A 14,586-nucleotide genomic window follows, 5' to 3' on the forward strand; every position below is an offset into this window, starting at 1 on the left:
GAAAACACAATGAAATGAATAAAAATTATTTTTTAAAAATAAGTGATAATTCAGAGGAAAAACAGCGAAAGGAAGACCAGAAATATGATATAGCTTATTCCATCTATATAATACACAAGTAATTTAATTCAGACTCATATGTTCAAATAGGACTGAACCCAACCCATTACTTAAAAGTAGCTTTTTCAAAAAAAGCTGGTGTTAAAGACTGAAATTAGTGTAATAAAATATTAACAGTAGTAATTTCTACGGGTAGAATTATCAACGTTTTATTTCCTTCTCTGTCCCTTTCTATATTTTCAACAAGATTGTGCTAAATATTTTAATTTTTTTTTTGTCTTTTTGCCTTTTCTAGGGCCGCTCCCTTGGCATATGGAGGTTCCCAGTCTAGGGGTCTAATTGGAGCTGTAGCTGCAGGCCCATGCCAGAGGCACAGCAACGTGGGATCTAAGCCGCATCTGCGACCTACACCACAGCTCATGGCAAGGCCGGATCCTTAACCTACTGAGCAAGGCCAGGGATTGAACCTGCAACCTCATGGTTCCTAGTCGGATTCGTTAACCACTGAGCCACAACGGGAACTCCTATTTTAATTTTTTTAAAAAGTGCTTAACCTCAGTTTTTGGCAATTTTCTAAGTAAACGTAAGTTCCTATCTGACAGGTCTTTTCCCTAGTCTTGGCTCAGCCTTTAAGATTAGAAATTAGACATTTAAAAAGTGCCCTCATAATCAAATGCAGCCTCTGGCTTGAAGGTTGAGTACAGTATATACACACGTAGCCCTAGTCCACAATTACCTAAAAAGCATCCCTGTTCTGTCCTCAGTGGAAATGAACATCAGATATTCATAAAACATACATTATCCCCTTTTCAGAATGTTCACAAATGCATCAGATTCACATGCAGTTGTTTGAAACTGCAGATTCTGAGAGTTCCCGCTGTGGCACAGTGGATTAATGATGCAGCTTACCTCTGTGGAGGTGCTAGTTCGATCCCCAGCCCAGCACAGTGGGTTAAGGATTCAGCATTGCTGCAGCTGTGGCATAGGTCACAGCTCTGGCTCAGATTCAATACCTAGCCTGGGAACTTCCGTAGGCCAAGGGTGCAGTCAAAAAAGAAAAAAAAAAAAAATCAGATTCCTTATCATTATTTCCTATCTACTAATTCAGAACTTACTCCTTACTAATTTATTACTCCATATCTACTGATTAACAGGCTTTTCAGGTGGTGCTACTGCTTGTTAAATTCTGAAATTCTCTTTTACTACTCCTTTATTTCCAATTACATAATCCAAATTTTTTACCTGTAAACATGTGTTAGCCATGTTAACTTACACTTGGAAGAAATAATAGAGTGCAGTACAGTTTAAATTTCACCAAATTTAGTCACTAGAATATTTTCCTACTTTTAACATATATTAAAACCCAAAAGTTTCCAAAAATAATCTTTAGAAAAAGTAGTAAATTATGTGGTACCACTAATTTTTTTTAGTGCATAAATCTATACGATACCATATAATCCGACATCAATACTTTTTTCTCATCTCAAAATGGAGTACATATAAACAGCTGACTGAATCTTACTTCACTTTCAAGCTTGCTAGAATTTGAAGCTTTCTCAAGCAGCTCCTCTTGAATCAGCTGAAACTGACTAGTTCTGTGAGCCATGTTAACCTTCAAATCAGAATTCTCAGCTTCTATTTGCATCAACTTATCACGTAATTCTTCTATTCCAGAAGCAAGTCTTTGCCTTTCTCTTTCATACTGCTTGTTCACAGTATATTGACTTTGATCTCTAATATTTTCTGTTAATAAAAAGAAAATTGTTCTGCATAAAACTTTAAAGAATAACACCTATTTCAATGTTGAAAAGATTTAATCATAAGTTTAGCTTCTGATCTAAAAAATACTAAAGAGGATGGAGAATAAAACATACACTAAGGCAAATATAATGAAGGAACACGGTAAGCAAGGTACTTTATACTAGTAAATACAAAACAAAGTAGGAATAAGTCCTTCTGAATCACCCACGTTTCTACTATTGCTTAGTACCACAAAGAGCTCTCCTCCATCTTTAAAAATCTCATTGTTGGGATACAAACTATCATTAAAAAAAAAAATCCAAAACACACAATGTCCTGTATTCTAAAACTGAAGTTTATCATAAATTTCTCTGGATAACTTGTGATTTTCAATAATATTTTGATATATTATAGATCTAGGTTAAGAAGCCAAAAACAGGGAATCCTTCTTAGTCTAAACTAGCTGATAAGAATTCAGAGATGGGGAGTTCCCGTCGTGGCGCAGTGGTTAACGAATCCGACTAGGAACCATGAGGTTGCTCAGTGGGTTAACGATCCGGCGTTGCTGTGAGCTGTGGTGTACGCAGACTCGGCTTGGATCCCGCGTTGCTGTGGCTCTGGCACAGGCCAGTGGCTACAGCTCCGATTGGACCCCTAGTCTGGGAACCTCCACATGCCACAAGAGTGGCCAAAGAAATGGCAAAACAAACAAAAAAAAAAAATTCAGAGATGATTTTTAAAACTACTGAGGGTTATCAGAGGTTTGAATACATCTTTTCTCCACTATAAATGAATACACCTACACCCACCCAAAGGTAAACAAGTTTTCAGGCATGCTTTAAAGTAGATGCATAATGTAGAGATTACATGAGAACACAAAGATGTGGAAACAAGTAGAGATATATGCCTTCAAGGGTTGTATAAGTACCATTTCCCATGAATTCTCCAAATTCCTAAAAATTCACTTTCTAAGCAATCTATCATTGGCTCTGTTCTTCGATATCAGAGAATCTATGATATATACTACAACCACTTCTAATAACTAGAATTCCCTCCACTGATCTTATTTCTCTTCTGTATTCCCTCTAATCATTTAGATATCTGATTTTCTCTGCTGGCATTTCTGCTACTAGCAACTCACTGTACTTTACGATTGAGCATTACAAGGTAGAGATGCCCATGTTAACCACTGAAAAAATAAAGAGGTATAATCAGTTACTCAGCAGAGGACATTAAAAATGGAATGCTAAAATACAATTCATCCAAAAGAAGGAAAGAAAAAAGAAGAAGAAAGGCCAATAGAATAGCAAACAAATACCAAGATGGTAGATTTAAAGCCAAAAAGGTCAACAGTTACATTATATGTAAGTAATTTGAACATTCCAATTAAAGAGCAAAAAGACTGGTTATAAAAGCAAAAACCAATTATATGCTTTCTGTTAAAAACCCACTTATAGATAAATATATAGGTTAAAAGGATGGAAAAAGTCATACCAGGCAAATACTAATTAAAAAATATCTGGAGTGATAAACTATCAGACAGTTGAAAGGAAAAAGCACTGCCTAGTGAGGGTTTCAATGTATGTTAGTGTAATACATTGTACAATAACAATATAAAACAGGAATGGTAAAGGGATATATAATCTTGTAAATTTTCCACATTTCAAGTGGGAAAAATCTTAATCCTTAATAAACTGAACTATCAGAAGGAGAAATTTAGAAAACAATTCCATTTATTTAAGACAATGTGGTATATATACACAATGGAATACTACTCAATCCTAAAAAAGAATAAAATAATGCCATTTGCAGCAATGTGGATGCAACTAGAGATTCTCATACTAAGTAAGTCAGAAGAGAAAGACAAATACCATATGATATCACTTATATGTGGAATCTAAAATGTGGCACAAACAAATCTGTCTACAGAAAAGAAACAGACTCACAGGCATGGAGAGTAGACTTATGGCTGACAGTGGAGGGGGAAGAGGAAGTGGGATGGATGGGGAGTTTAGGGATGCTAGATGCAAACTATTACATTTAGAATGGATAAGCAATGAGGTCCTACTGCACAGCACAGGGAACTATATCCAGTCTCTTATGACAGAACATGCTGGAAGATAACACCAAAAAAAAAGAATGCACTATATATGTATGACTGGGTCACTCTGTTGTACAGCCAAAATTGACACAGCACTATAAATCAACTATACTTTAATAAAAGAATTTTAAAAAAGAAAACAATCCCATTTACGACTGATTCAAAAAGAGTAAAATACTTAGGAATGAATACAACCAAGGAGGTAAAAGATCTGTATACTGGACACTGATGAAAGAAATTGAAGACACAAATAAATGGAAAGATATTTCATGCTCATAGATTAGAAGAATTAACATTGTGAAAATGACCATACTACCCAAAGTGATCTACTGATTTAATTCAACCCCATCAAAATTCCAATGGCTTTTCCCACAGAAATTGAACAATCCTAAAATTTATATGGAACCATAAAAGAGAAAGAAGAACAAAGCTAGAGGATCACACTGCCTGATTTCAAACTATATTACAAAGCTACAGCAATAAAAAAAGTATAGCACTGGCTGGAGTTCCCATCACGCCTCAGCAAGTTAAGGACCTGATGCTATCTCTGTGAGGATGAAAGTTTAATCCCTGGTCTCACTCAGTGGGTTAAGGATTGGTACTGCTGTAAATTGCAGTGTAGGTTGTAGATGCAGCTTGGATCCAGTGTTGCTGTAGCTGTGGTGTAGGACTCAGCTGCAGCTCCAATTCGACAGCTGGCCCAGGAACTTCCATGTGTTGTAGGCGTAGCCATAAAAAAGTACAGTATTGGCATAAAAACAAATAGATCAAAGGAAGAAAACAGTAAGGCGTTGCTTTGGCTGTGGCACAGGCCTACAGCTGAAGCTCTAATTTGACCCCTAGCATGGTAACTTCCGTATGTTGCAGGTCCAGCCATTTAAAAAAAAAAATTGGGGGAGTTCCCGTCGTGGTGCAGTGGTTAACGAACCCGACTAGGAACCATGAGGTTATGGATTCGGTCCCTGGCCTTGCTCAGTGGGTTAAGGATCTGGCGTTGCCATAAGCTGTGGTGTAGGTTGCACATGTGGCTTGGATTCCGCGTTGCTGTGGCTCTGGCGTAGGCCAGTGGCTACAGCTCCAATTGGATCCCTAGCCTGGGAACTTCCATATGCTGCGGGAGTGGCCCTAGAAAAAGCAAAAAGACAAATAAATAAATAAATAAATAAATAAATAAAAAATAAAAAATAAAAAAAAATTTGGGAGGGAGTTCCCTTCCTGGCTCAGTGGTTAACAAACCCAACTAGGATCCATGAGGTTGCAGGTTCAATCCCTGGCCTTGCTCAGTGGGTTAAGGATCTGGTGTTGCCATTTGCTATGGTGTAGGTCACAGATGCGGCTTGGATGCCACATTGCTGTGGCTGTGGCATAGGCTGGCAGCTAGGGCTCCGATTCAACCCCTAGCCTGGGAACTCCATATACTGCGGGTGCAGCCCTAAAAAGCAAAAAAAAAAAAAAAAAAAAAAAAAAAGTTGAAAAAAAAGTAAAAAAATTTTTTAATAAATGACTTAAAAATGTGAACATAAGGCCAGAAACCATAAAATTCCTAGAGAAAAACATAAACTATTCTCTCCTAGCATCAGTCTTGGCAGATTTCTTTGAATTATACACCAAAAGCAAAAACAAATGAGTGTCACTCTATCAAACTAAAAAGCTCCTGTGCAGCAAAAGAAACCATCAACAAAATGAAAAGTCAACCTATGGAAGGGGAGAAGATATTTTCAAATTATACATCTGATAAGGGGTTAATACTCAAGACTGGTAGTTCGTAGATGCAAACTACCACATTTGGAGTAGATAAGCAATAAGATCCTGCTTATAGTTCCTTGTGTAGCACAGAGAACTATATCTAGTCACATGTGATGGAACATGATGGAAGATAATGTGAGAAAAAGAATGTATATATATATGTACAACTGGGTCACTTTGCTGTACAGCAGAAATCGACAGAACATTGTAAATAAACTATAATAAAAACTGTTTTAAAAAAGAAAAATATAATTCAACAGCAAAAAAAAAAGGGGGGGGGGGCAGAGGATTAGACACTTTTCCAGAGAAGACCCCACTGATCAACAGGTATATGTAAAAGTGCTTCACATCACTTGTCATCAGGAAAACTTACATGAAAACCACAATGAGACATCGCCCAACACCTGTTAGAAGAGCTATTATCAAAACTCCTGGCAAGGATGTTGAGAAAAGGGAACCCCTGCACATTACTGGTAGGAACGTAAACTGATTCAGTGAATATAAAGAACAGTATGGAGGTTCCTCAAAAAGTTTAAAGTAGGAATTCTGGCTGTGCTGCAGTGGGTTAATGATCCAGCTTGTCTCTGGAGCTTTGATCCCCAGCCTGGCACAGTGGGTTAAGGATCCAGTGTTGCTGCAGCTATGGCGTAGGGTAAAGCTCTGGCTGGAATTCAGTCCCTGGCCTGGGGACTTCCATATGCTGCAGGGGCAGCTGATAAAGAGAAAAAAAATTTTTAAATAAGAACTGACATACAATCCAGCAAGTCCTCTTCTGGATATTTATCTGAAGGAAACAAATCTGTATGGGAACACAGAAAACCCCACATAGCCAAAAATAGTCTTGAGAAAGAACAAAGCTGGAGGTATGTTCCCTGATTTGAACCTATACTACAGCAATCAAAACACTATGGCACTGGCATAAAAACAGACATACAGTTCAATGGAACAAAGCAGACAGCCCAGAAATAAACCCCCACTTACATGTTCAGTTAATCTATGACAAAGGAGACAAGAATATACAATGGGAAAAGGACAGTCCCTTTAATAAATGGTATTGGAAAAGCTGGACAGAGATATGCAAAAGAATCTAACCAGACTACCTTTTTCTTTACATTTTAAAAATACTTTATTGGAGCTCCTGCCGTGGCTCAGCAGAAACAAAATCTCAATAGACTCCATGAGGAGGCAGTTTTGATCCCTGGCCTCGCTTAGTGGGTTAAGGATACGACGTTGCCTTGAGCTGTGGTGTAGGTCACAGACACGGCTGAGATCCCATGTTGTTGTGGCTGTGGTGTAGGCCGGCAGCTGTAGCTCCAATTTGACCCCTAGCCTGGGAATTTTCATATGTTGCAAGTGTGGCCCTAAAAAGAAAAAAAAAAAAAAAACTTTATTGTTTTTCTTCCAGTTTTTTTATGGTATTTTTTAATTTCTTAATGAATGAATTTTACTACATTTATAGTTGTCTTCCAGTTTTACTGAGGAATAGTTGACATATAGTGCAGCAGGTAAGGTGGGTTAAGGATCTGGCACTGCTGCATCTGTGGTGTAGGTCACAACTCCGACTCAGATTCAGTCCCTGGCTGGGGAATTCCATACGCCACATTTTGGCCAAAAAAATAAAAAAATAAAAAGGTAACAGATAAAAAGTGTTGACAAGAATGTGGGAATAAAGAGAACCCTCGTGCCCTGCTAGCAGGAATGTAAATTGGTGCGGCCACCGTGGAAAACAGAGTGGGGGTTCCTCAAAAATTAAAAATAGAACTACCATATGATCTAGCAATTCCACTTCTGAGTATTTTTCTGAAGAAAACAAGATACTCATTAGAAAAGATACCTGCACTCCTACATTCATCACAGATTATTTACAATAGCCAAGATCATAGGAGCAACCTAAGTGTTCATCAATGGATGAATGGATAAAGAAGATGTATACATGGAATGCATTTATACAAGAGAAAATCAGCCATAAAATAGAACAAAATTCTGCCATTTACAACAACATGGATGGATCTAGAAGGTATTATGCTAAGTGAAATAAAGCCAGACAAAGACAAAAACTGTATGATCTCACTCATAAGCAGAATCAAGAAAGAAAAAAAAAAAAAACAAAGGAACAAACATAACAAAACAGAGACTCATAGATACACAGAACAAACTGGTCATTGCAGTAGGGGATGGGAAAGGAGGAAGTGATAGTGAAATAGGTGGGACAGATCAAGAGACACAAACTTCCAGTCACAAAATAAATAAGTCACAGGGATGAAAGGTAAAGTATGGGGAATACAGTCGATAATACTGTAACTACATTGTATGGGGACAGATGGCAACTAAGCTTACTGTGGTGATTTTGTAATGTTGAATCATTATGTTGTGCACCTAAAACTAACACAGGGTTGAAGGTCAACTATACTTTAATAATAAAGAAAAAAAGGAGAAGAAAGGAAGGAGGAAAGAAAGGAAGAAAGGGTAATACTCAAATTTTTAAGCAATAAACAAGTAAATAAACAAAACCCAAAGGGTCTTAAAATGACTACCTAATAACCTAGATAATCATACATAAAGTATTCAAGTGATTTGCTATTATTACAAATATTGCAAGTTTTCTTCTACACAGTGGTTACTTCATGTTACTTACTGGCTAAGAACCAAGCATATTAAAAGTAAAAGTGAGTCCTAAAGTACAACATGGACACTGATTACACTGCTGTATGGTTTATTCGAAAGCTGTTAAGAGAGCAGATCCTACAAGTGCACATAAAAGAAAAAAAAAACCTTTTTCCTTTTTTTGGTATGTACATGATATGATGGATGTTAACTAAATTTACTGTGGTAATCATTTCAGAAAACATTTATAATACATAATATGCTTTACATGAACTTATACAGTGCTGTACGTCAACTATATCTCAAAAGAACTGGGGGAAAAAATTCCACCCCATAATTAGAACATAGAATTTTTCAAGTGACTCTGGAATATTCATCAAGATCACATGCTGAGCAATAAACTAAATCTCAAAACATTAAAGAAACAGAAATCAGGTTCATTCATGAATTTGTTTAATAGTAATGATCTAATGTGCACTGCTCTTAATATGGAGATATTTGGAAAATGTCTCAAATGCAAAGAAACACACATAAGAGATATTATATTTTGAAGTGAATAAAATGAACACATATAAACATAAAAATTAGTGGGATGCACTAAAGCACTGCCTGAAGAGAAATTTATACCCTTAAATACATTTGAAACGAAGAAAGGCTTAAAGTTAATAATCTGGAGTCCCCACTTGGCTCAGTGAGTTAAGGATCTGGCATTGCCACGCTGTAGCATGCATGCGTACATAGATGGGCGCAGCCGGAGGAAAAAAAAATAAAATAAAGTCAATAATCTAAGCTTTAAGAAATTGTTTTTTTTTTTTTTTGTCTTTTTGCCTTTTCTTGAGCCGCTCCTGCAGCATATGGAGGTTCCCAGGCTAGGGGTCTAATCAGAGCTGTAGCCGCCAGCCTATGCCAGAGCCACAGCAACACAGGATCCTTAACCCACTGAGCAAGGCCAGGGATCAAACCTGCAACCTCATGGTTCCTTGTCACATTTGTTAACCACTGTGCCACGACGGGAACTCCAAGAAAATTTTTTTAAAAAGAGAAAATTCAACACAAAGTAAACTGGAAGGAATATAAGGATCCTGAGAGAAATATCACACAGCCGATCTCCCTTATCCTCAGTTTCACACTCTGCCCTTTCAGTGACCTGCTGTCAACTGAGGCTAGAAAATAATAAAGGGAAAATTCCAGAAAAAAACAATTCGTAAGTTTTAAACCATGTGTTATTCCAATTAGCTTGATGAAGTTTCACAATGTCCTTTGCTGCTCAGCTCCACCCTGCCTAGGATGTGAATAATTCCTTTTTCCAGAGTACCCTTGCCTGTTAGTCACTTAGAAACCATCTAGGTTATCAAATTGGCTGTGGCAGTATGGCAGTGCTTGTGTTATTTCACTTAATGACGGTCCCAGAGTGCAAGAACAATGACGCTAGCAAAGAGAAGCCATAACATACTGCGTTTCAGTGAAAGGTGAAAGTTCTAGACTTAATAAGGAAAGAAAATAAAATGTATGCTAAGGTTGCAAAGATCTATGGTAAGAAAGAATCTTCTATCTGCGAAACTGCGAAGAAAAAAAAATTTGTACTAGTTTTGCTGTCAGACCTCAATCTACAAAAGTTACACCCACAATGTGCGAAGATGGAAAAGGCATTAAATTTGTTTAATAAGGTATTTTGAGAGAGATAGGTCACATCCACATAACTTTTATTATAGTATGTCATTATAACTATTCTATTTTATTATGTTATTATTGTTAATCTCTTACTGTGCCTAATTTACAAGTTAAATTTGATCCTAGGTATGTAAGTGTTGGAAAAAAATGTAGCAGTAATAGGGTTCAGTACTATCTACAGCTTCCGGCATTCACTGGGGGTCTTGGAACATTTCCCAGGAAGTTAAGGGGGCTGTTGTACATCTTGATTGTGGTGATGGTAACCAGGTAAACAATATAGGAAAAAAGAAACATTTTCCAAATACTTCGAAAGAATGCATTATGTAAATCAATTTTACTTCAATAAAGTAATTTTTAAAGAATGATGCAAAGTTCAAGAACTCTGAAATAATTTTTGCTGTCTTATCAACACATAAGTAGTAATAACAGATTATCAAGTATGTTTAATAATAGAAACCAAACAGTTGATAATCTACTTCTTTTAAAAACTATCACATGTAGGGAACTATATCCAATCACTTGCGATAGAACATTATAGAAGATAATGAGAAAAAGAATGTATATGTATTTATAACTGGGTCACTCTGCTGTACAGCAGAAATTGACAGAACATTGTAAATCAACTATAATTTTTTTAAAAAACTATCATAAAGAATTCTAAAAATAACTTATTAAAAGAATTGAACATAATATACTCACCTACTTGATTACCTCCTAATTTTATAGGTTCTGTTTCTACACTGTTTAATTTGCCACTTTGTTGGTTATCATTACAAGCAATGAGATTGTGAGATAACTGATTTGCAGTCAGGTTTGCCTGAAGCTTTTGAATTTCTGCCTCTTTTATTGCAAGCTTAATCCTGGCACAAAAGAAAGTAAACCAAAAATTATTAGAAAGAGACTATAAAAATACCTCAGATCATTTTTACCTTTCAAATTAAAAATTTTCAAAATAGAGGAGTTCCTGTCGTGGCTCAGTGGATAACGAACACGACTAGCAACTGTGAGGATGTGGGTTCGATCCCTGGCCTCGCTCAGTGGTTTAAGGATCTGGCGTTGCCATGAGCTGTGGTGTAGGTCACAGACGCGGCTCAGATCCCGCCTTGCTGTGACTATGGTGTAGGCCGGGGGCTACAGCTCAATTCGACCCCTAGTCTGGTAACCTCCATACGCTGCAGGTGAGGCCCTAAAAAGACAAAAAAAAAAGACATGGAAAAAATTTTTTTTTCAAAATATAATATAAAGTTAAAACTCCTGATATTAGTCAACTATTGGCCAGGATATTGAAACTCTTATACACCACTGATTACACTGAAACTGCCAATTTAGAAACTTATAGTATACACCCTATGACCCAGCAATTTTACTTTTAGAAATATTTGCTAGAGAAACTCTCCCATACTGTACAGGAAACATGTATGTGTATATATTTTGCAGTGCTATTTGTAATAGAGGAAAACTAGTAACAAGGTAACTATTATTATTATTATTATTATTATTGCTTTTTAGGGCTGCACCCGTGACATATGGAAATTCCCATGCTAGGGGCTGAATCAGAGCTGTAACTGCTGGCCTACACCACAGCCACAGCAAAAAGGGATCTGAGCCACGTCTGTGACCTACACCACAGCTCATGGCAACACTAGATCCTTAACCCACTGAGTGAGGCCAGGGATCGAACCTGCGTTCTCATGGATGCTAGTCAGATTTGTTTCTGCCGAGCCACAACAAGAACTCCTAAGGTAACTACTAATAAAGGAATAGATAAATTGTGACAGAGTTACAGGATAGACTCTTATATAGCTATTAACACTAAACACACTAATCCATCCATTGATCAATCACTCCACCTACCTACCTCAACATGGATAAATTTGAAAATTTACAATTAAAAAACAATAAATGAGTGTATAAGAGTGTAAACATACACAAATGAATTGAAGATTATACACCCAATTCATGATAGTGGATACTTAGGAGGAGAATGGGATTAGTGATAAGGATCAAAGGTATTATCCACCCTGTAATGTTTCATTTTTTATTTAAAGAAACAGATTTGAAAAAATATCAAAATATGTTAAGAATCAATTATTAGTTTAAAAATATGGATATCTGTTATAACATACATTAGACCTTTCTGCATATTTTTCAACTTCTCAACTAAACATCCTCATTTAATTACCAATTTAAAAATATATTATATTTGCTACAACTTGAGCATCTGAAAACCATACCTCAATTCCGAAATCACCATTTTATTTGTCTCACAGCAGCCAATATAACTGTCTTCCTTGTTTGACAAACTACTGGTCTGGTGCTTATAAAAAGATGATTTAAAACCAAACATCTCTCTTTTTAACTGCAAGTTTAAAAACAAACATATATGAACTTATAATATCTATGATGTAATTTTTTTATGCAGAACTCCAAGTTTAAAAAATTTTGTGTGAATTTAACAGAAACAATCTAACATCATCAATAGGAGAATGTAAAAATTTAAAACATAATGGGAAAACCGCAATAGTTGAAATAAACCTGTATTACATACATCATTATGGCGACATCACATAATGTAACAGTGAAAAACAACAGAGGCATGTGTGGTAGTTTTAAAACGCACTAAACTATACAAATATATTTTTTTCCCATATACATCCTTATGTGGCAATATTTAAAATATGGACAAAAAGGATACACATGAATTTCAGAACAGGAGCTTCCTCTGAGGAGAGAGGGAGAGAAAGGGCATCAGAGGATACATAATGAGGATATTTCCCTATAAAACTTTATTCTAAAAATGTCTGAAGTAGATATCACAATACATTTCCCAGATTTAGCAAATGTGCTACAGTGGTCTCATATGTATTCTGTATGTTTTGAATAATGGAGTATTAGTTGAAAAAAGGGAGCAAGGTAAGCACTTAATGACTTTTACCTTCGAACTATATAACCAAACCACACTTTTTAGAAATAGAAAAAAAATCTCCATTTCCAAACCATGTTACATGAGATCAAGCATATATTACTACATCACTTTCAGAACCATATATAAAGTAATTCTCGATACCAAGTCAAATGAAAGTATCAATTTAAAATGAATGCTACCTACAATACCTTCTAAAGTCACACACACACAAAATTAAATACCTAGGAATAAACCTGACTAAGGAGGCGAAAGACTTATATGCTGAGAACTATAAAACATTAATCAAGGAAATTAAAGAGGATTCAAAGAAATGGAAAGATATTTCATGCTCCTGGACTGGAAGAATTAATATCGTTAAAATGGCCATACTGCCCAAAGCAATCTACAGATTTGATGCAATCCCTATCAAATTATCCATGACATTTTTCACAGAACTAGAACAAACAATCCAAAAATTTATATGGAACCATAAAAGACCCAGAATTCCCAAAGCAATCCGAGGGGAAAAAACCCAAGCAGGAGGCACAACTCTCTCAGACTTCAGACAATATTACAAAACTACAGTTATCAAGACGCTGTCGTAATGGTACCAAAACAGACATACAGACCAATGGAACAGAAAAAAGAACCCAGAAATAAACCCGGACACCTATGGTCAATTAATCTTTGACAATGGAGGCAAGAATATAAAATGGGAAAAAGAGAGTCTCTTCAGTAAGTGGTACTGGGAAAGCTGGACAGATGCATGTAAATCAACGAAATTAGAACACTCAGCATGCACAAAAATAAACTCAAAATGGCTTAAAGACTTAAACATAAGACACCATAAAACTCCTAAAAGAGAACATAGGCAAAACATTCTTTGATGTCAACTGTATAAATGTACTCTTAGGTCAGTTTCTCAAAGCAATAGAAATAAAAACAAAAATAAACTAGTGGGACCTAATCAAATTTAAATGCTTTTGTACAGCAAAGGAAATTATATAAAAACAAAACAAAACAAAAAAACCTACAGAATGGGAGAAAATCATTTCAAATGATACAACCGACAAGAGCTTAATCTCCAAAATATACAAACAACTCATAAAACTCAACAGCAAAAAACAAAAACTAAAACTAAAACAAAAAAACAAACCAACTGAAAAATGGGCAGAAGACCTAAATAGACATTTCCCCAAAGAAGACATACAGATACGGATGGCCGACAGGCACATGAAGAAATCCTTAACATTACTATTAGAGAAATGCAAATCAAAAGCACATTGAGGTACCACCTCACAACAGTCAGAATGGCCATCATTAGTAAGTCAACAAATAGCAAATGCTGGAGTGGGTATGGAGAAAAGGGAACCCTCCTACACTGTTGGTGGGAATTTAAATTGGTACAACCACTGTAGAAAACTGAGGTATGGAGGTACCTCAGAAAACTAAATATTGAACTACCATATGACCCAGCAATCCCACTCCTGGGCATGTACCCAGGCAAAAACTTTCATTGAAAAAAATAATGCACCCCTATGTTTACTGCAGTACTATTCACAATAGCCAAGACATGGAAACAACCTAAATGTTCATCGACAGATGAATGGATTAAGATGTGGTATATATACACAATGGAATATGACTCAGCCATAAAGGAGAACAAAATAACACCATTTACAGCAACATGGATGGAACCAGAGATGCTCATACTAAGTGAAGTAAGTCAGAAAGAGAAAGACAAATATGATATCACTCA

General features: G+C 36.2%; 1 protein-coding gene across 2 annotated transcripts in view; it reads right to left on the reverse strand.

Annotated features, from left to right (window-relative positions):
• The window catches only part of CCDC18 (coiled-coil domain containing 18), a 112,085-nt gene that overhangs the window by 71,618 nt on the left and 25,881 nt on the right, over positions 1-14,586 (reverse strand). For both annotated transcript variants that reach the window (XM_047785280.1, XM_047785281.1), the window contains 3 exons: positions 12,157-12,281; positions 10,622-10,782; positions 1,583-1,803 (listed from right to left, as the gene is read on the reverse strand). In XM_047785280.1, the coding sequence (XP_047641236.1) occupies positions 1,583-1,803; positions 10,622-10,782; positions 12,157-12,281 (507 nt within the window). The remainder of the gene's footprint in view (positions 1-1,582; positions 1,804-10,621; positions 10,783-12,156; positions 12,282-14,586) is intronic.

The sequence above is a fragment of the Phacochoerus africanus genome, chromosome 6 (assembly GCF_016906955.1).
Source record: "Phacochoerus africanus isolate WHEZ1 chromosome 6, ROS_Pafr_v1, whole genome shotgun sequence".
NCBI lineage: Eukaryota > Metazoa > Chordata > Mammalia > Artiodactyla > Suidae > Phacochoerus > Phacochoerus africanus.